The sequence below is a fragment of the Zootermopsis nevadensis genome, unplaced genomic scaffold (assembly GCF_977971745.1).
Source record: "Zootermopsis nevadensis isolate Lab colony 2312 unplaced genomic scaffold, Znev_1.0 Znev_ptg000007l, whole genome shotgun sequence".
NCBI classification, from domain to species: domain Eukaryota; kingdom Metazoa; phylum Arthropoda; class Insecta; order Blattodea; family Termopsidae; genus Zootermopsis; species Zootermopsis nevadensis.
The window spans coordinates 21,803,114-21,822,376 of NW_028259139.1; the positions used below are offsets into that span (position 1 = coordinate 21,803,114).

The 19,263-nt window shown below is 42.0% G+C and overlaps 3 protein-coding genes and 1 pseudogene across 5 annotated transcripts in view; 2 read left to right on the forward strand and 2 right to left on the reverse strand.

Moving 5' to 3' along the window:
- Positions 1 to 629: 629 nt before the first annotated feature.
- Positions 630 to 5,577, reverse strand: LOC147874697 (uncharacterized). Of its 2 annotated transcripts, XM_087344600.1 has the most exons (3): positions 5,506 to 5,577; positions 3,195 to 3,444; positions 630 to 1,327 (listed from the first exon to the last, which is right to left on the reverse strand). In XM_087344600.1, exon 3 carries the CDS (start codon positions 1,257 to 1,259, stop codon positions 831 to 833), a length of 429 nt encoding a protein of 142 aa, XP_087200726.1. In that variant the 5' UTR covers positions 1,260 to 1,327; positions 3,195 to 3,444; positions 5,506 to 5,577; the 3' UTR covers positions 630 to 830. The 2 variants fall into 2 exon arrangements, with proteins under 2 accessions (XP_087200726.1, XP_087200725.1); XM_087344599.1 differs by lacking the exon at positions 5,506 to 5,577 and having other exon boundaries at positions 3,195 to 5,074.
- Positions 5,553 to 16,464, forward strand: LOC147874698 (peroxisomal multifunctional enzyme type 2-like; annotated as a pseudogene).
- Positions 14,640 to 16,733, reverse strand: LOC147874699 (translocon-associated protein subunit beta-like). Of its 2 annotated transcripts, XM_087344598.1 has the most exons (3): positions 16,593 to 16,733; positions 16,149 to 16,379; positions 14,640 to 15,614 (listed from the first exon to the last, which is right to left on the reverse strand). In XM_087344598.1, the coding sequence occupies exons 1-3, from the start codon at positions 16,608 to 16,610 to the stop codon at positions 15,528 to 15,530; spliced, it is 336 nt and encodes a 111-aa protein (XP_087200724.1). In that variant the 5' UTR covers positions 16,611 to 16,733; the 3' UTR covers positions 14,640 to 15,527. The 2 variants fall into 2 exon arrangements, with proteins under 2 accessions (XP_087200724.1, XP_087200723.1); XM_087344597.1 differs by lacking the exon at positions 16,593 to 16,733 and having other exon boundaries at positions 16,149 to 16,493.
- The window catches only part of LOC147874700 (peroxisomal multifunctional enzyme type 2-like), a 33,019-nt gene continuing 30,358 nt past the window's right edge, over positions 16,603 to 19,263 (forward strand). Inside the window, exons 1-5 of the mRNA XM_087344593.1 lie at positions 16,603 to 16,738; positions 17,133 to 17,332; positions 17,766 to 17,826; positions 17,900 to 18,063; positions 19,110 to 19,233. Coding sequence (XP_087200719.1) covers positions 16,603 to 16,738; positions 17,133 to 17,332; positions 17,766 to 17,826; positions 17,900 to 18,063; positions 19,110 to 19,233 — 685 coding nt within the window. The remainder of the gene's footprint in view (positions 16,739 to 17,132; positions 17,333 to 17,765; positions 17,827 to 17,899; positions 18,064 to 19,109; positions 19,234 to 19,263) is intronic.

Below are 19,263 nucleotides of genomic sequence, written 5' to 3' on the forward strand. Positions count from 1 at the left end.
GCGTCTCACGCACGGCTCTGCCTGATTTCCGCTGGCCTTGACCTAAGTAATTGGTTCACGCGGCGATTTCTTGCTTCAGGCAGGATCCGGTACGAGAGCTCGTGGCAGAATTTCCTGAAGAGGACGTCTGCATTTTATGGCTGTCGACACGATCACTGTGATGGAAAAGTTCTCTTATCACGGAATGTTAAACTGCAGGTCGTGTCTCAAATATTTTTAGATGCATTTAACTCTTTGAAGCACAGTGGTAACTATATGTACCACCTGCAGTTATATTTATGGGGTCTTCTTAAGGTACAATTTGGCTGCACGCGACAGAGACGGACTCATCGCAGCTTCCCGCCACTCACTTTTGAGGTGACGACCGAGACATGCGGCTAAGTGTTTGTTTTGTTGAGACGCGTGCACATATTCTGTGAAAAATGAGTATAAAAATGCTTCTAAAAAGGTTACTCGAAGAAGAAGAAGAAGAAGAAGATGTGTTGCTGTGTTATTTGTTGCGAAAGAAAGAAAGAAAGAAAGAAAGAAAACCTACGAGTTCAATATTCAAAACCAGACGCGAAGAAGGGTCTTTCTGTCTGTTAATAAAGAATCATTTATCATTAGAAGAAGAAAGTTTCAGGAGTTATTTCAGATTGAATCAAAAGCAGTTTGGTTACGCACTGAGTTTAATAGGAAAAACATACAAACAACAAAAACTGTCGCTCACGTTACGGTTAAGTTTCTTATATTGTATTATTACTAATTATGTCACAAATGTAATGACAATTGTCTTCATTCTGTGATGTTGGTTGGTTCGGGGGTCGAGGCAGTTCTTATAGGAGAATACCTCAGATGAACTTGGGTTGGACATCCCATGTTGCTCCTCGCATATCCATCTGAATCACTTCATAGTGACTTAAAATGTTAGCTTGTATTTTCAAACGTGGAGCCTTTACGTGGTTCCCAAATGAAGCAATTTCGTCTTCAATTTCTGTATCAGTGTTGGCACTTAACTGTTGCACGAGATTATCAAGAATATCATCATGATTGTTGTTGCGTCTTTTTCGTCGTGGAGGCTGTGGTACAGAGGACTGCGATGCTTCATCTGGACAACCTTCGCTGTTTTCAGTCCGAGTCTCAAACTGTGCGTTTGCCGCTGAATCTGACTCAACATTAGATGCAGTAGGTCTTTCTGTTGAAACCGGTTCTAAGAATTGGAGTCTCTTGAAAAAATCCCACTTAGAATTTTTCGGTGGTGCAGCTGATCCGGTTGACATTTTTCTTTTGCGTTTAAATCGATTGTATGAATCCCGTATATACTTCCAGCGTTTTCTACAGTCTCCATCTGAAATGAGAAAATACGCCCATTTTCGTGTGCGTGTTCTTTGTGTACGATATCACTTATTGAGTGATTGACAATTTTTTCCCTTCAGATTTATGGCGACTGGCGAAAGTTACGCTTCACTATCGTTTGCTTACCGTATATCAGCGCGTCATATTTCACCAATCGTGAAAGAGGTTCTTAGGTGTCTAAGAAACAAGTTGGTACCTCAACTCATGCCTGAACCTACGCAACGAGAGTTTCAACGCATTTCAAACGAATTTTGGATAAAATGGAATTTTCCGAACGCCGTTGGAGCCAATCTCTTTCAACTACAAAGCTTTCTTTTCTATCGTTCTTTTAGCCATCGTGGACGCTAATTACAAGTTTATTGCGGTCGACGTCGGTGCATATGGCAAAGAAGGTGATTATTGGAAATAACTTTAATCTTCCGGGTCCTGAGTGCCTTCCGGGAACCATTTCTAACTTTCAGGCGAAGCATCGGGTCTCGACGCGTATCTGATGAAGTTGCAAAGAATGACGTAACTGAACAGACATTCAATTATCGCCTTTGTCGTGCCGGAAGGGTATCGGAAAATGCATTTGGGTTGATTTGCCAAGTATTTTGAGTGTTTTATACACACATAAACATTTTGCCGGAGACATGTGATGATTTGATATTAGTCGCCTGTTACGCGATGGATTCCTAGTAAAAATCTGGAAAAACTTTCTATCACTTCAGTAATGACGTGGAAACAACGCCACCAAACACGCACTCCTTATCTCGAGCAGGAGGCGAGATAAGAGAAGAGTTGAGAAAATATCTCATGTCAGACGCTGGTGCAGTTTCTAGGGAAGTAGATCGCAAAAACCTGGTAATAATCCATTCATTGCATGACGTGTTTAAGTCTAGAAGACGTTATATTGTATTATAAAAACGCAAACAACTAACCACTTTTGTCTAATTAGTCGAGCTTCGGGATTTAGAGGGTTAAGTCTGGCATTTATGAAAGCGACAGTGAACTTATGAGTCCTGCAAATTTCGTGACTGTCAGGCATCGAGCAGGACCCCGTTCCTTGGCGTATAAAAATGTATTCTGTGAAAGTTAAGTTGCCACCACGCCCCGCAGTAAAGCTGACAACCGATTTCAGACTACGTTGCCGATAACTGGGTTACACAGAACGCCTATTGATTGCAGCATCCTTGGCGATGTAAAAGTCTGACCAGAACGAGCTGCATGGAGCAGAGTCCATCTTCAGCCCTCGGTCGGTCGGCTAGTCAAATTCTGAACGAAATTCTTATCTCCTTATAACGCAGTTTCCTCCTCGCTCTTGTCACTTCATCCGTCTCGGGTCCAGATATTACCCTCAGCGCTCTCTTCTCAGACACCCCGAGTCTGTGTTTTCGCTTGAAGTGAAAGACCGGGTTTCACACCCATACAAAACAGTAGGAAACATTCGTTGTTAGAGAGGAGACGGGAAACAGAAGATTGTGAACTGCGGGCGGGAGAATGTGAAGGTGCGTCGTGCAGTTGTAATACGCTTGGAAGTGCCTGAGGTAAAGTTGGTAATCGGCTTCCTCAGACGTTGGTAGTATTTCGTAGGATTGGCGGGCAGATTGAAATAGCTGAAGATTGTCAGTTTGTAGATAATAATATGAAGAGTTTTATTCAGTCTCAAGACAAGATCAAGTTCACGCGCCCTGGGACCATGAAGTTTATGTATAATATCGAAGAAGGTGGCGTGATGTCATTCTCTTTATGAGTGCGACCTCACACGTGATCTCGTTACAGGCGATGACATCGTAAGGAAACTGTTATCACAGGAGGCGTTGTGAGCTGTGAGGGCGCTCTCATATTACATCTGCTTAATCTCAATACGTGGAACTTACACAGTGTCTGAATTTAATTCGGATGGAGTTCGGACCTCAGCTTCTGGGGAATGCGGTGATGATCCTTCGCGGAAGTGTAGGCAACTGTCAGTTGCTCGAGAGACGTGCTAATTCCTTTCTTGTAGCTCCTGAGAAATGCCGCCAGTCGTTTTTCTGGGTCTCTCCGACTGTCGGTTGTTTCCATGGAGACGGTTCCCTGACCTTGACCGCTATTTGTGATCTGGCCTTCGGCGTTGTGCGAGGGCTGGGCCTGCCAAAGAATTACGGAATGTTGGTCGTTCGCTTAATAACTCGCCCTGCTCGATTAATCCAGACCCGGGGACTAACAGGAATCTTTACTCGAATTTACCGCGGGCCGGCGAGGGAAGTAGGTTGTGTGGATAAAGCTGGCTCAGGAGGAGAATTCCCCGCGTAGCGAACTTTCGGGTTGCTGCCCTCAACAGCGCTGAACGGATTTTGATGAAACTGAACGCGAACTGGCGTCGGTAGGCATCGCTTCGGGAAATTCTCCGCTCCACATTTAGCTCATCTCTGGTTTTCAGAGTTCACTTGGCAAATGTTCACATTCGCTGGCTTCATATTTTAGGGTAACAAGTTTGAATCCACGAAGTCATTGTCATTATCGGAGATAGAATTGAAGTTGCTCAAAATCTGCCACCACGCGAGATCCGACATACAGACAATTGTCTCAGTTCCTTGCCCACGTAAAACCGACGTTTCGGGAACAAACCCTGAAGATGGGGACAGAGTTTGTTCCCGAAACGTCGGTTTACTACGGTAACCAGTTGATTATGTGTAATAAAATTGTTTGTATCTTGTGAATCACACAAAACATCATAGTTGAATGGTTAGTACTCCTGCTACATGTTTGGCAGGTCCTGGGTTCAGATCTTGGCCTGCAGACTGGCTATCGTGACGAAGGCTTGTTGTGGTTTTCCTCAGTCCCTCCAGAAAATGCTTGGATAGTTCCTTAAATTAGGCCATGATCACTTCTGTCCACATGTTTTCCAATTCTCTGTTTACTATCATCCTCTCACTCGACATTATAAAGTCTCAGCTAGTGACAGCATCGTTAAATAAAGTATAAATAAATTGTGAGTCACATGAAGATGGCTGCCTTCTGGGTTGTAGCATTACAACACAGAAAACGAGTCATATTCGTACTCGCCACTGTGAGAACCTCAATTCTTACTGTGACTCGCATGCTTTTGTTATGCTGTAACTTTGTGTGCCTGAAACTCGGGACTGTCAGTGTGATGGTATGAGATAAGAAATTCATGAACATGTGTCTGCACGACCTTGAATTTTAAGACATCCCATCTTACTAGTGACATCTTATAAATTGATCTGAAGTTGTCACTGACATGAAATCCCACAGTCTTGGACTGGGGACATTAAAATATCATAGTAATTTATAAAAAATACATTTAACACTGCTTTAGCTTTATTCAGCTTTCAGTATCACATTTAATTTTCATTGTTGCAATTTGCATGCTCTTTCCTAATGTTCTTCAGTAAGACACATCCTAGTTGCTGATTTAACTTCCTTGTGTAGAGCAGATGCTCATGGGAAAAGAGTGTGAAGATGACAGCGTTGTGGGATATTGCGCAGTGTAGTGTAATATAAATTGACACCATTATTAGGCGATCTCTCTGGTGATGAAGGCAGTAAGCATATTCCCCTTGTTACTTCATGCTTTTAAGTTAGTCATGTTTCTTTTCTGTATTAATAACATAGGCAGGAAAACTGTGACATGAGTTAAGAAAAATAAAAGCAGTAAGTACAGTTTCTATGGGATATTATGATACAGTGTATAAAATGTGAAAGTAGGGCAAGGAAATATCTCAATTTGGGAACTCTACATTCAGACAGGTAAAATGCCATTTGTTGCTTTCGAACATTTTCGCTAGATCTACTGATACTATTGGTAGCACTGCATTAATCTAAATATATCGATATGGGAAAGAATGACTAGCGAAATTGCGTCGATCACTTTCGTAACCTGTTTTGAAGTACAGTACATATTTCTTGTACAGAGGTTTTGCAGTTATGTCAGACAGCAGACTGGCCGTATCTGATGCGAAGGTCTGAAAAAACAAGCACACAAACTGTGATGAACTCGTGGTAGTGGATTGTGTCTTGGAGTCTACGACTAGACAGCTGCGGATTTATCGTACGTAGTAAGATTTAGCAATTTGTGCGTTGTATTATAATTTTAACGGTTACATTATTTCTTGACGATGACTTCGCAGTTATACACACGAAAGTAAACAAGGTACGAAGTACTGGTTAATCTTGCACTTGTACTACCTTATCCGTGTGTTTGGTCACGTAACTTCGTCTTGTTTCAGGTTCGGACTTCTGTAGGGCCCTATTAAGCATGACAGATCTGCGATTCGATGGCCGAGTGGTTGTAGTTACAGGAGCTGGTGCAGGTGATTATCGTACACGAAAATAATGTTTGTGCCTGATCGCTTTTCTAGTATGCAAGACTTTCTTTCGGAAATATTTAATTCTTGTCGAAATTATTTTAGGTTATCGTTCTTGCCTTCGCGGTTTCAGCTTCATTAATGACTATATTGTACAAAAAAAATATAGTTCTTTCCCTCATTTGTTAAGACAAAAATATGAAATTGAAGGGTGTGGGCTGCTACAACAGTATGTTTCCAGTTTTAATTGTACCAGTTTGTGTGTGTCCATTTCCATGGATAAAAGTTGTCATGATAATATTAAAGTATGATGAGACTCCACATGCCATGTGATGTGTGCACTGCAGAGGTGAGTTAATACCCTTCTCTTTTATCATTTGTCTGTTTCCATTGTCTCATAATCGTATTAATCATGGCATTTGCTTACAACTTCTTGCAATGAACAGTTCTGTGTGTCGTTTCACCCACTTATCATTTCTTGTGTGCCAGTTCCTCATAATTCTGACCAGCCATGACTTTATGTTTCAGGCCTGGGTAAAGCATATGCCCTGCTGTTTGCGGAGCGTGGAGCATCAGTTGTGGTGAATGACCTTGGTGGTGGTCGCCATGGCGATGGGAAGAGTAGCAGTGCAGCAGACAGTGTTGTAGAAGAGATCCGGCACAAAGGTGGGTTTAGTGCATTATGATGCTTGTTGGCTGCTACTGCATTTGCATGTAAGTTTCTTCTTTGTCCTCTCACCTCTTCTCTTTCTCCTTCCTTCTTACAAACTGCTTCCTTGTGTCCCCCTCTACCACCTCCGTCTGATTCCCTTTCCTTTCCAACTTCTGTTTTACGGTGAAGTCGCAGCACCGCGGGATTGCATTTGTATCGTAGATTGTTTTGTTTCTGGTAGGTGGCAAGGCTGTAGCCAACTATGATTCTGTGGTGAATGGAGAGAAGATTATATAGACGGCTCTGGAAGAGTTTGGACGAGTAGATGTGGTAGTGAACAATGCTGGGATCCTGGACAAGTCATTCTCCAGGATTAGTGACGCAGACTGGAGTATGTTTGAGATTAAATCTTATTCTTGGCCATAATATCAGATTGTGGGGTACTTTCAGTGTATTTGGACTGCTACAGTCAGTCAGTCAGAAAACTAAGAGCGCCAGTGACTGGATATTATGTAGCTGTCCCAGGGGCCATTTTACCTTAAAGTCTGATAGTTCAGTGAAATTGGAATATCATTTTTCTGCAGAGACTAATTCTGAAAGAGTTAAAATTCACAAGCGTCTATTCTCATTGTGGTTCTGACCAGTTTCAAGAGACTGTCCATGGCATTTGCCTAGAGAGGCTGAGGAAAACCTTGACAAATACTGTCTGCTATGCTGAGCTGTTTTGTCTGTTGTTGATTTTGTATAGGAGGCCAAAAGAAAAGGGACTATGGTAGATTTCTTGAGTTCAGGGATGGTTTTGCATGCTTTTTTGTCTAGTTACTAGTGCTGTTGAGGTTTAATGATCATTTGTTACTGTTGCAGGCTTAATTCAGGACGTACACCTAACAGGTGCTTTGAAGGCAACTCGAGCCGCGTGGCCTCACTTCCGTAAACAAAAGTATGGACGTGTCATTGTGACATCCTCCAATTCTGGTCTATATGGGAACTTTGGGCAGGCAAACTACAGGTCGGTGTTAGTGACACTTTAGTATATTTATCTTTCATAGGATTGATCATTTGTATAATGTGTGCGTGATATCTTGGACATTAATCTGTTCTGCTTTGAATATCTTTGGGATTTAAAAGTATTAATTACAATACACCCCTCCCCCCGCCTATGAAATATTGATTTAACATTCTGGTTATTTATAAAAATAAAAGTTTGTCTTTGGTTGCCAGAAATGGTAGAAACTGTTTTCCCCCACAGTTCCTCAAGACAGATGCTGGGTTAGTGTGTTATATAACCGAGGGTCACTTCTACATCCTCTCCAGTTCGTCATTCACCGTCGCTCTTCCTTTCAGGACTGTGTAATTCGTGCGGCTGAAAAGTTGTTCTCAAATAAGAAAGTTGGTGTGAGTGATGGCCGCTTTATGCATTTCTTGGGAGGAGTCCATGTATGTTTTTTTTATGGTTGCAGTGCTGCCAAGATGGGGCTGGTTGGTCTGAACAATACGTTAGCGATAGAGGGCAGGAAGGACAACATCCACTGCAATGTGATTGTGCCAACTGCGGCATCCCGGCTTACTGAAGACATCCTGCCACCTGGTGGGTGCTGCTGATACTAAAGCCTGACAGTGTGTCACTTCTGTTTACAATAAATGAACATCAAAGTGATGCAAACAGTGCATTTTGGAAGTATATTCACCCTTTTGTCATATTATCAGTTGTAATAAATAGTTCATGTTTTGGAGATCTGTTATCAGCAGTTTTTAATATTGTCTCATGATTATAAACACTAATGTGATACTGATAAGTCACTTGTTTGTTGCACAGATTTCTTTGCGCAGCTGCGCCCAGAGCTGATTGCGCCAGTCGTCACGTGGCTGTGTCACGAATCCTGTGAGGAGACTGGCTCCATCATCGAGTCTGCTGCTGGCTGGGCAGGAAAATGTAAGTGTCAGTGGCACCCCTGTTCGGAATATGCTCGATGCCTGTAACGACACCACTGGTTCTGAGTCATGTGATGCCGTCCAAAACAGGACTGCATTTCATTAGGGTCATGAAGGTTGGGTCTGTTGTTGCTCTTTCAGTGAAATGCAGAAATGATTTTTTCACTGCAAATCACAATCGTAGATAAGTCGCAGAATCTGCATGTGGACTTCCATAGATGTGTCAACAGCGGTAGAATGACCGGATTCATGTTTCAAGGGTCCTGATTTCAGTGAAACAGCTTGGAATAGCCATGAAGCGCAGTAATGATAGACAAGCAGAGAACCGTTTACCTCCCGTGCTGAGTGTCGGCAGAACTTTCCATGAGGATGCGTTCTTGTCTGACAACCTTCAGGTTATCTGGTGCGTTCACCGGGCGGCCTGCTGCGTGCACAGATGAATGAGCTGGTGACGCCAGAGGCTGTTCGTGAGAACTGGGGCAAGGTGACAGATATGTCTGCTGCCGTTAAATTGGAGTCCATCCAGGAGGCATCTGGTACCCTGATGACCGTTCTGGAGCAGATGAAGTCGAACTCTGGGCTTTCTTCTGATGGCGTGAGTTATGACTCGATGTAGTTTTTTGCATATGCTTTCAGATAGTAATTCTTCAAGTTACCCCTGTGTCTAAGCACCATCCAGTGGAGGTGTATAGAGGGAGTGTAGTATAAGACGTATGAATGAGCAGAATTAATTTTGTTTATTGTGTACAGGATTTTAGCCCGTCGCCATAATTGTAGTACGTGGTTTACGTTACTTCAGTTGTGTGTTTCTTGCGTATGGTGTTGGAAGAAGCTGACTGCTTCATTGTGGCTTACGCCACTGGAGGTCCAGTATTTTGTTAAATGAGGTGTACATTAGTTTTGGCAATGGCTGGTGCTGCCATCCAAGTATTGATGGTGGCTAATGTTTGTGCAGACTTGAACTTCTTTTGTCTTTTTGATGACACTTATTCTGTGAACATGGTTTAAGGTCCCGATTTCCTTTCCAGAAGAGTGTTGTGACAAAGTTCCAATACACTCCTCGTGACCTGATCCTGTATGCACTGGGAGGTGAGTAATGTGCCATTATGTGCGTGTGTTTGTGACAGTGTGACAGACAAGTAATGTGTTTGTTTTATTGCAGTTGGTAGCACTGTGACCAACCCAAGTGACCTGAGATTCCTGTATGAAGGCCACGCAGACTTCTCTGCATTGCCGACGTTCCTCGTGTTGCAAGGCGTGTCTGCCGTGATGGAGTCTAGTGTTACTGCTGAGGTGTTCAGTGGCAGGGATTTCAATCCTGCCAGGGTAAGTGAGGTTATGTCTTGATAAGCAGACTCTTTTGAGGATAACCGCAAGGTTCAGCATCGGTCATTTCGAAGCCTGCCTTCGGATGCAACCCTGAGCCACCTCACAATCTTCTTGCTGTGTTTTCATCTCTGTATGTGCATTTCTTGCCTTCGCAGCTGAACATGTCCATATATCTTAACGCAAGGCACATTTTACTGCCTGTGCTTTGTCTATTACGAATATAATAGCCAGTCTCCATCGCACTTGACTTGTTTAGTTCACTGTACATGCAGTGAGGAAGAAATTAAAAGTCTGCTGGTCCTCATGGAATGAAAGCAGATCCAGCTTCTGCAAAAATAATACTGCAGTGAGTTGTTTTTCTGTTCAGTGCAACGGAGGATCATTCAGGTCGTATTCTATGCTAGTGAAGTTGTAATTGAGCAGTGTGGTGTGGACTCGGGGAATGCTTGCTATCATTGAGTCCAAAATGTTTTGTCCTCTCATCTCACATCAAGAAAACTAAAGATACAAAAGTTGTGCTGTATGGGTGTTAAACTTGGTCTCCCACTTTGAGGGAGGAACATAGATTGAGGGTCTTTGAGAACAGAGTGTTTAGGATATTTCGACCTAAGAGGCAGGAAGAAAATTGCATTATGAGCTTCACGGACTGTACCCCTCACTTGATACTGTTAGGGCGATTAAATCGAGGAGGATAAGACGGGCGGGACATGCGGAACGCATTGTGGAGGGGTGGGGTGTTTACAAGATATTGGTTAGAAGGCCTGAAGGGAGGAGATTGTGGGTGAGACATTGGCGTAGGTGGGATGGCGTTAAGATGGATTTTTGGGAGATAGAAATCTATGGAGCAAACTGGATGCAGCTGGCTCAGGTTAGTCTTATGGCAGGCTTTTGTGAACTCAGTGATGAACCTTTGGCTTCTATAAAGAAAGTGTTCTATTTTTTGAGAAGCCAAGTATACAGTCAGTTTTTCAAAGAATATCCTGCACCATAGAGAGAGTGAGGATAGAATTCACACTGATTCAGTGAGCTGCACAGAGTGTAGATGCTTCCCACTGGCATGCCACTCGGTCATGTAAACAAATGACAGTATTCAGTTGTTTTTGCAGATATATCATAAAGTATTTCTTTCTTTCTTTCCACTAAATGGATTCGAGAAGTTCTGCTAACTTAAAGATAGTTCAGTGGTTTCGACGTAGAGACTGATTGGATTATGAACCTTAGGGTTGCTGATGAGGCACAAAGGAATGAGAAACGATTGAGTACATAATTGGAGTTGACTGAGGAGGATCGTGTTGCTGCTATGTTGCCAGATGTTGCATGGTGAGCAGTACTTGGAGGTTCTGCATCCCATCAACAGTGAAGGGACTCTTGAGGTGCACTGCAAGGTGGTGGATATGTTGGACAAGGGATCTGGGACTGTTGTGCTGGTGGAAGGTGAGATAAAATTGTGCAGTATGATCATTCCATTTGTAACTTCTGTCAACTTGGTTCGTGCAGTTGTAACGTGTCTCTTTTTCATTGATCTGTCTAGGCTAGGGGGAATATAAGTGGTTTAAAAGTCTAGTCTTCAAGGTGATACAAATTCAGTTGCTGTCTGTTGTCATTATTGCAGTGGAGACATTTGATGAAAGTGGTGAGAAGGTGGCACAGTCCCTGCTGACAACATTTGCTGTTGGAATGAAGGGTGTTACAGACAAGCGTACTTCACCCTATGATGTGCCAACAGCAGAACCACCAAAGCGGATTCCTGATTTGTCTGTTGAGCAACGCACGTCTCTTGATCAGGTCAGAATAGAGGGAAGCATGTGTTACGTGTGAGGCTCTTTGGTTATTTTTCTTTGAGGGGGGGGGGGGGGGGGAGTGAATGTAACTTTTCTTATTCTGTGTATGTATTTTTAGTTTCTTCTGTCAGTAGTACTAACGTGTGAAATATGGAGAAGAAGGACAATCTAATTAAGATCTTGACATATTTGTGGTGATAGAGCTTTGTAAAATGTGCATCCTTAAGATTATTTGATGTAGACTGAAAATGCTGACTGCTTTGAATCTGCACTTATTGCTGTGTGTGAAAATTATGACTAATGAAACACTGCAGCTAAGTCTGTAGAATTTAGTATGCAGAGAGATCATAAACACACCTACAAATTAATTGTCAATGTTTCTTCACTTCAACATTATTTCCTGCAGGCTGCACTCTACCGACTGTCTGGAGACCGCAACCCACTTCACATTGACCCGAATGTGGCTGCATTTGGTGGATTTGATCGGCCCATCCTGCACGGTCTGTGTTCGCTGGGCTTCTCAGCCCGCCATGTCCTACAGCAGTATGCGGATAATGATCCAACCAAATTCAAAGCCATAAAGGTGTGTAATAGAAACATCTCTTTTTGGGGCTTTCCTATTTTCACATTCTCATGATAACATTCCAGCACCCTCTTTCTGTTGTTCTATGGATTGTTTGTGTTCACAGCATTTTTCACTTGCCTCTTCCGTGTCTGATGTACAGTTCAGTTGATGTCAGTCATTGTACTTTCTTATTCTTTCCACATGCTTTCCTATTTTCTCGCATCCCTGTTGGAATACTTCATAACCGTGACTCCCATTCACAGTGGATACGTTAAGGGATATTCATGTGAAGCATGGTGCAATGGTGTGGCTTGATAGTAGATTTCTAAGTTGTAATTCCGGAGGACTGTTCATAACATTTTACCATTTCAGTCTCTTCTTTTTAATTTTATCATCTTGTTGCTTTGTAAGTTCTTTGTACTTTTTTTCCATCAGAGAGATTGTTAAATATGATGTTATTTCATGAATGTGTTTCATTTTCAGAGGTTATATAGCATCAGATAGAATGAGAGGATAATGAATGGGTATGAATTTGGAAAGGGGCAGTAATATTAATTTTCATGTTACTATGCTGGAAGTTCTTTGGAGGGACTGAGGAGAACTCTGATTAGCCTGAGAAGGATAGTCAGAAACTGGACTGAGATGCAACCTGATATCCCCATTAATATGGTTTAGATCGTTGCACTACACAGGCCATCAGAGTGTGAGGGTATGAAGAAAATGATGACTGTCACTGGTTTACAGGCTCGGTTCAGCAAGCCGGTTATCCCTGGGCAGACACTACAGACTGACATGTGGCAACAGGGGAACCGTATCCACTTTCAGACCAAGGTGAAAGAGACGGGGAGCGTGGTGATATCTGGCGCATATGTCGATCTCACCGAGGCATCCGTCCCGCAGCACAAGGTACGTTTTTGTGGCTGACTGATGGGCCAAGATCATCTTTGATGATGGTTGTTCTGCTGGTGAGAAATTTCGTTGCTGCTGGCCTTTCATCACGTTCACATAATTCTGCCCTTATGCTCTGTCATGAGCTGGTTGAGTCCTATCTATCTCTTCACATCATATTTCTCTAAGGTGCATTTTAGTAATGTCTGTGTGTGTGTGTAGATCTCCCAAGTACTGTTTTCCTTTCAGCTTTTCCAATGAAATTTTTGTGTCAAATTTCATGTCTACGCAGTGGAAATAAAAAGTCACACATATTGCAGGTTCCTCACAGAAAAATGCAATTTGATTATGCAGTACACTGCTACTAAACAAGACGAAGTATTTGAGCTGTGTTGTTTGCATGTAAAGCTTACTTAATATAAATGTACATTTTGATGTAAATTCTGTAATTGTGTGTTGGAGAATGTTTAATTTAGTGTGGGTTTAATGAGCCAAATATAAGATTTAATTCTGGAGTTTTAGTAAAATGATAAGAAAGCTCTGATGGGCAGGGCATACAGCATGCATGAGCAAGACATGAAATGAGTACAGAATTTTGTGTGGAAAACCTGAGGGAAGAGATGGCTTCAGAGACCAACTCATAGATGGGAGTGTAATATTAAAATGGATCTTTAAAATACTGGGTGTTAGGTTGTGGATTGTGTTCAAGTGGTTCAAGATAAGTCCATGAGGCAGGCCTGAGCTGTGTGGTGTTTGTTCCTACAGATTGCAAGTTGTGTTTATAATCGATATAAAGTGTAACTGATATTCTGTTATCTTGTGATAACCTGCATTGTTCAGCCTAGCAATTTCTTACTCTCAGTGACAAGGTTATGTTTCCTTTTTGTTAAGATCCCAAACATTACAGCATTGCTAGTATCACATCTTCAGTAAGATCCATTTTAACCCTTTAAAGCTGAGTTGTAACTGTATGTACCACCTGCTGTAACAGTCATTATCTCTGCATTTTGCCCACAGAATATATAATGTGGGTTTTATATTGATCTCAGAATAAACAGTAATTTATTTCTCTAAGCAGCATTAACTAGTTTAGTGTTGTCGTGGAGACGTGTTGTGTTTTCTTTGAGGTAACAATGGATTGATAGAATATTATGCACCTTCACTGTGGCTGAAGGGGTTAATTATTTTCTTTAATTATCTAGTTGGTCTTCAGAGGTTACTCAAGAGCTCTATGGAATTTCTTTGTTTTCTCTTTCCTAGTTACATTTCCAGCTTATGGTAAATATCTGCAAATCAATTTCTCAGGATATTTGCATCTTCAGTGGGCAAAGTGAGGAACAAACTTGACGATTTGTACAGTTCACTTAGTGCTTTGTGAATAGTGAACTGTGGGAGACAAAGAGAAGTTGTCACATGAATACATTGTTTCACTACACTTGTTTATGTAAAATGTCATTAGGTCAGAAATTGGCTTAGACTTGGAAAAAAATTTTGGCATGAAGCTGGGGGTGGAGCCGAGTCATGATATGGCCATTTGTGTGTGTTTTGTGTAACAGAATAATGAACCTTTGTTTTGTAAAAGCAGTAAGTTTTTTGACTAGCTGAGTCACTGTCAAGGAGGCAGGAAAGACTTTGCACTTTAGCCTACATGTAAGGTTGTCTTGATAACATGTACAGTACAGTACAGTACAGTAGCTGTGTTCAAGGTCATGGAAGAAACACAAGTGAGTAGCTCTGATGTATGCTGGTTGCATCAGTCAGTCACTATGCCTGCTGTGATGAGGTCCACCAAGGTGAGGGAAGTGAAAACTGGAATTTGTAGTTCAGAGGCACATCTCATGTCCTGACATAGAATGAAAATATGAACATTGTTTTGCATTTGTTTTTAAGCTAAAAATATAGTATTCATAAATATTTAACACGTTCAGGAAGTACTCATTATTGATTACAGAGTGTGTAACCATCGAAACTACTCTCAGTAATGCTAAAGATCAAATTACATCATATCCATATTTTTCCACTTTTGTATGGTTGTAAAATATGGTTTCTTTCTTTGTGTGAAGAACCTAAATTGTGTTTGAAAACAACCAAATATTATTTGGGATCTTGAAGGATCAAATAAGTGGATTCTTAGGATAGTGAACTAAAGGACTAAATGTGTTGTTCATAAGATGAAAACACATAATGTATGCATAGTTTGGTGGGAATCCTGTTAAAAAAATTGGACATAAGTAAGACTGAGAATTTAAGGGGAGGATAATATTAAGCTGGATCTTAGACAAATACAGATGTGTTTGAACTGTGCCAAAGTGGCTTGGTCCTGCAGCTAGTGATACTGTTTGGTATTGGCAATGTTCGACCTTCGTTTTCTATCACCAGAGAGTTAACAGGTTCCTAGAGACATGCAGAAATGGTGTATGATGTTGGTGGCTTTGTAAACTGTAATGTGAGGTTGCATTGTTGGTGCAGGCATCCACATCAGCGCTGGATTCGGATGGTGTGTTTGACTTGCTGAAAAAGCGGGTTGCGGCAAACCCAGAGCGTGCCAAGAAGATCGGTGGTGTGTTCCAGTACAACATCACCAAAGATGGCAATACTGTTGCCACCTGGAGTATGTATCACACAGTTGTCATGGATTTACAGCACTTTTAGAGAGTAAATTTTATACAGACTAACTTAAAACTTTCATCTGTTAAACGTTTTGTCTGTGCGGTTAACTCTCCTACTTCATATCTGGCAGATCTTGGGTTTGTATCTCATTTGAGAGACAGGGTTTTCTTATCATAGTCACGGAAGGCAATGATGAGACCCTCGCCGGGTTCGCTCGTCACGGCCACTTGCAGCTGAAACGGAAAGACTTGTTATGCATTTCTGTTGCGTCCTACAGGAGCAGTGTGTGACGATGTTAACAGAAACCCAAAAAACAAAACAAGAGATAAACTTAGGAATTTTACATGATTACAGGCTTTGTGGCATATGTATTTGTCAAGAAGTTCTGGAAAAATGAAATGTATGCAGAAATTTGATGGTGAAACCTGAGGAACACCACTTGGAAGACTTGTAAGAAGTTTGGAGATTACTATTCAATTTTAGCTTTGATGTTAGCTATATTCAGTCCTCAGTTCATTTTAATTATGAGCTTTGAATATCAGAGAAGCAGACAGAAACAAGTATGGTGTCCATAGATGGATTTTCCAAGTAATATTTAAATGTTTCAAAATGAAAATCATTTTATCAATCTGAAGAATTTGTGTTTTATGCTCATTATTTTACAATTGCTTCCTGTACATTCTAAATATATAATTTAGGACCAGCACAATGGAAATTACAAACATTTCTATGAATTTTGACCACGGTCCATGCAAGTGATAACTCACTTCAGAGGCATCCTCTGTTGGTCTGTAGTTGACTTCTGCAGCTGTGAAGTTGAAGTATCCATATTTCCTTGGTCTGACAACTACTACATGAGATACATTTGTCCCTGCAGGGATCCTGTCAATCTTGATGTTGAGCTGACCACCCACCAAAGTGAAGGCCTCTTTGTGAAAGCTACTGTCACTCAGCTTAACACCAAGAGCAGTACTTGTGCCAACATTATATAGTGTGTACTGCAAAGAATGTTGTGTGTTATAATCAAACAAGTTTATGAGGTATGTTGGTATTATATGGGTACTAAATACAATATTATCATGAGATGCTCCATATTCTTTGGCTTGTAACATAAACGGCCTATGATATGTAAAAATTTCTATTCTGCAAAAACAACCGGACGATAATTTTTCTGAAACAATATGACATCTAAATATCCCAGCTGTACTAACCTTAACTACTATGTCCATGTCTTCAACCAGATATCTATTCAGTATCTGTTTCGAGCTGATTGCGCCAGTCGTCACGTGGCTGTGTCACGAATCCTGTGAGGAGACTGGCTCCATCATCGAGTCTGCTGCTGGCTGGGCAGGAAAATGTAAGTGTCAGTGGCACCCCTGTTCGGAATATGCTCGATGCCTGTAACGACACCACTGGTTCTGAGTCATGTGATGCCGTCCAAAACAGGACTGCATTTCATTAGGGTCATGAAGGTTGGGTCTGTTGTTGCTCTTTCAGTGAAATGCAGAAATGATTTTTTCACTGCAAATCACAATCGTAGATAAGTCGCAGAATCTGCATGTGGACTTCCATAGATGTGTCAACAGCGGTAGAATGACCGGATTCATGTTTCAAGGGTCCTGATTTCAGTGAAACAGCTTGGAATAGCCATGAAGCGCAGTAATGATAGACAAGCAGAGAACCGTTTACCTCCCGTGCTGAGTGTCGGCAGAACTTTCCATCAGGATGCGTTCTTGTCTGACAACCTTCAGGTTATCTGGTGCGTTCACCGGGCGGCCTGCTGCGTGCACAGATGAATGAGCTGGTGACGCCAGAGGCTGTTCGTGAGAACTGGGGCAAGGTGACAGATATGTCTGCTGCCGTTAAATTGGAGTCCATCCAGGAGGCATCTGGTACCCTGATGACCGTTCTGGAGCAGATGAAGTCGAACTCTGGGCTTTCTTCTGATGGCGTGAGTTATGACTCGATGTAGTTTTTTGCATATGCTTTCAGATAGTAATTATTCAAGTTACCCCTGTGTCTAAGCACCATCCAGTGGAGGTGTATAGAGGGAGTGTAGTATAAGACGTATGAATGAGCAGAATTAATTTTGTTTATTGTGTACAGGGTTTTAGCCCGTCGCCATAATTGTAGTACGTGGTTTACGTTACTTCAGTTGTGTGTTTCTTGCGTATGGTGTTGGAAGAAGCTGACTGCTTCATTGTGGCTTACGCCACTGGAGGTCCAGTATTTTGTTAAATGAGGTGTACATTAGTTTTGGCAATGGCTGGTGCTGCCATCCAAGTATTGATGGTGGCTAATGTTTGTGCAGACTTGAACTTCTTTTGTCTTTTTGATGACACTTATTCTGTGAACATGGTTTAAGGTCCCAATTTCCTTTCCAGAAGAGTGTTGTGACAAAGTTCCAATACACTCCTCGTGACCTGATCCTGTATGCACTGGGAGGTGAGTAATGTGCCATTATGTGCGTGTGTTTGTGACAGTGTGACAGACAAGTAATGTGTTTGTTTTATTGCAGTTGGTAGCACTGTGACCAACCCAAGTGACCTGAGATTCCTGTATGAAGGCCACGCAGACTTCTCTGCGTTGCCGACGTTCCTCGTGTTGCAAGGCGTGTCTGCCGTGATGGAGTCTAGTGTTACTGCTGAGGTGTTCAGTGGCAGGGATTTCAATCCTGCCAGGGTAAGTGAGGTTATGTCTTGATAAGCACACTCTTTTGAGGATAACCGCAAGGTTCAGCATCGGTCATTTCGAAGCCTGCCTTCGGATGCAACCCTGAGCCACCTCACAATCTTCTTGCTGTGTTTTCATCTCTTACTCACTTCTCTAAGTGGCTTCTTTTCCAAGAGATTTCTCCACCAGAGTCCTATATGCATTTCTTGCCTTCGCAGCTGAACATGTCCATATATCTTAACGCAAGGCACATTTTACTGCCTGTGCTTTGTCTATTACGAATATAATAGCCAGTCTCCATCGCACTTGACTTGTTTAGTTCACTGTACATGCAGTGAGGAAGAAATTAAAAGTCTGCTGGTCCTCATGGAATGAAAGCAGATCCAGCTTCTGCAAAAATAATACTGCTGTGGGTTGTTTTTCTGTTCAGTGCAACGGAGGATCATTCAGGTCGTATTCTATGCTAGTGAAGTTGTGGGGTGTTTACAAGATATTGGTTAGAAGGCCTGAAGGGAGGAGATTGTGGGTGAGACATTGGCGTAGGTGGGATGGCGTTAAGATGGATTTTTGGGAGATAGAAATCTATGGAGCAAACTGGATGCAGCTGGCTCAGGTTAGTCTTATGGCAGGCTTTTGTGAACTCAGTGATGAACCTTTGGCTTCTATAAAGAAAGTGTTCTATTTTTTGAGAAGCCAAGTATACAGTCAGTTTTTCAAAGAATATCCTGCACCATAGAGAGAGTGAGGATAGAATTCACACTGATTCAGTGAGCTGCACAAAGTGTAGATGCTTCCCACTGGCATGCCACTCGGTCGTGTAAACAAATGACAGTATTCAGTTGTTTTTGCAGATATATCATAAAGTATTTCTTTCTTTCTTTCCACTAAATGGATTCGAGAAGTTCTGCTAACTTAAAGATAGTTCAGTGGTTTCGACGTAGAGACTGATTGGATTATGAACCTTAGGGTTGCTGATGAGGCACAAAGGAATGAGAAACGATTGAGTACATAATTGGAGTTGACTGAGGAGGATCGTGTTGCTGCTATGTTGCCAGATGTTGCATGGTGAGCAGTACTTGGAGGTTCTGCATCCCATCAACAGTGAAGTGACTCTTGAGGTGCACTGCAAGGTGGTGGATATCTTGGACAAGGGATCTGGGACTGTTGTGCTGGTGGAAGGTGAGATAAAATTGTGCAGTATGATCATTC

What these genes read in the sequence shown, in the direction of transcription:
- LOC147874697 (XM_087344600.1), bottom strand. Translation starts at nt 1,259, where the DNA reads ATGTCAACCGGATCAGCTGCACCACCGAAAAATTCTAAGTGGGATTTT.
- LOC147874699 (XM_087344597.1), bottom strand. Translation starts at nt 16,493, where the DNA reads ATGTTACAAGCCAAAGAATATGGAGCATCTCATGATAATATTGTATTT. An exon ending in CAACAGAGGATGCCTCTGAA is followed by an intron (nt 15,615 to 16,148) that starts GTGAGTTATCAC and finishes TTTCCGTTTCAG; the next exon opens with CTGCAAGTGGCCGTGACGAG.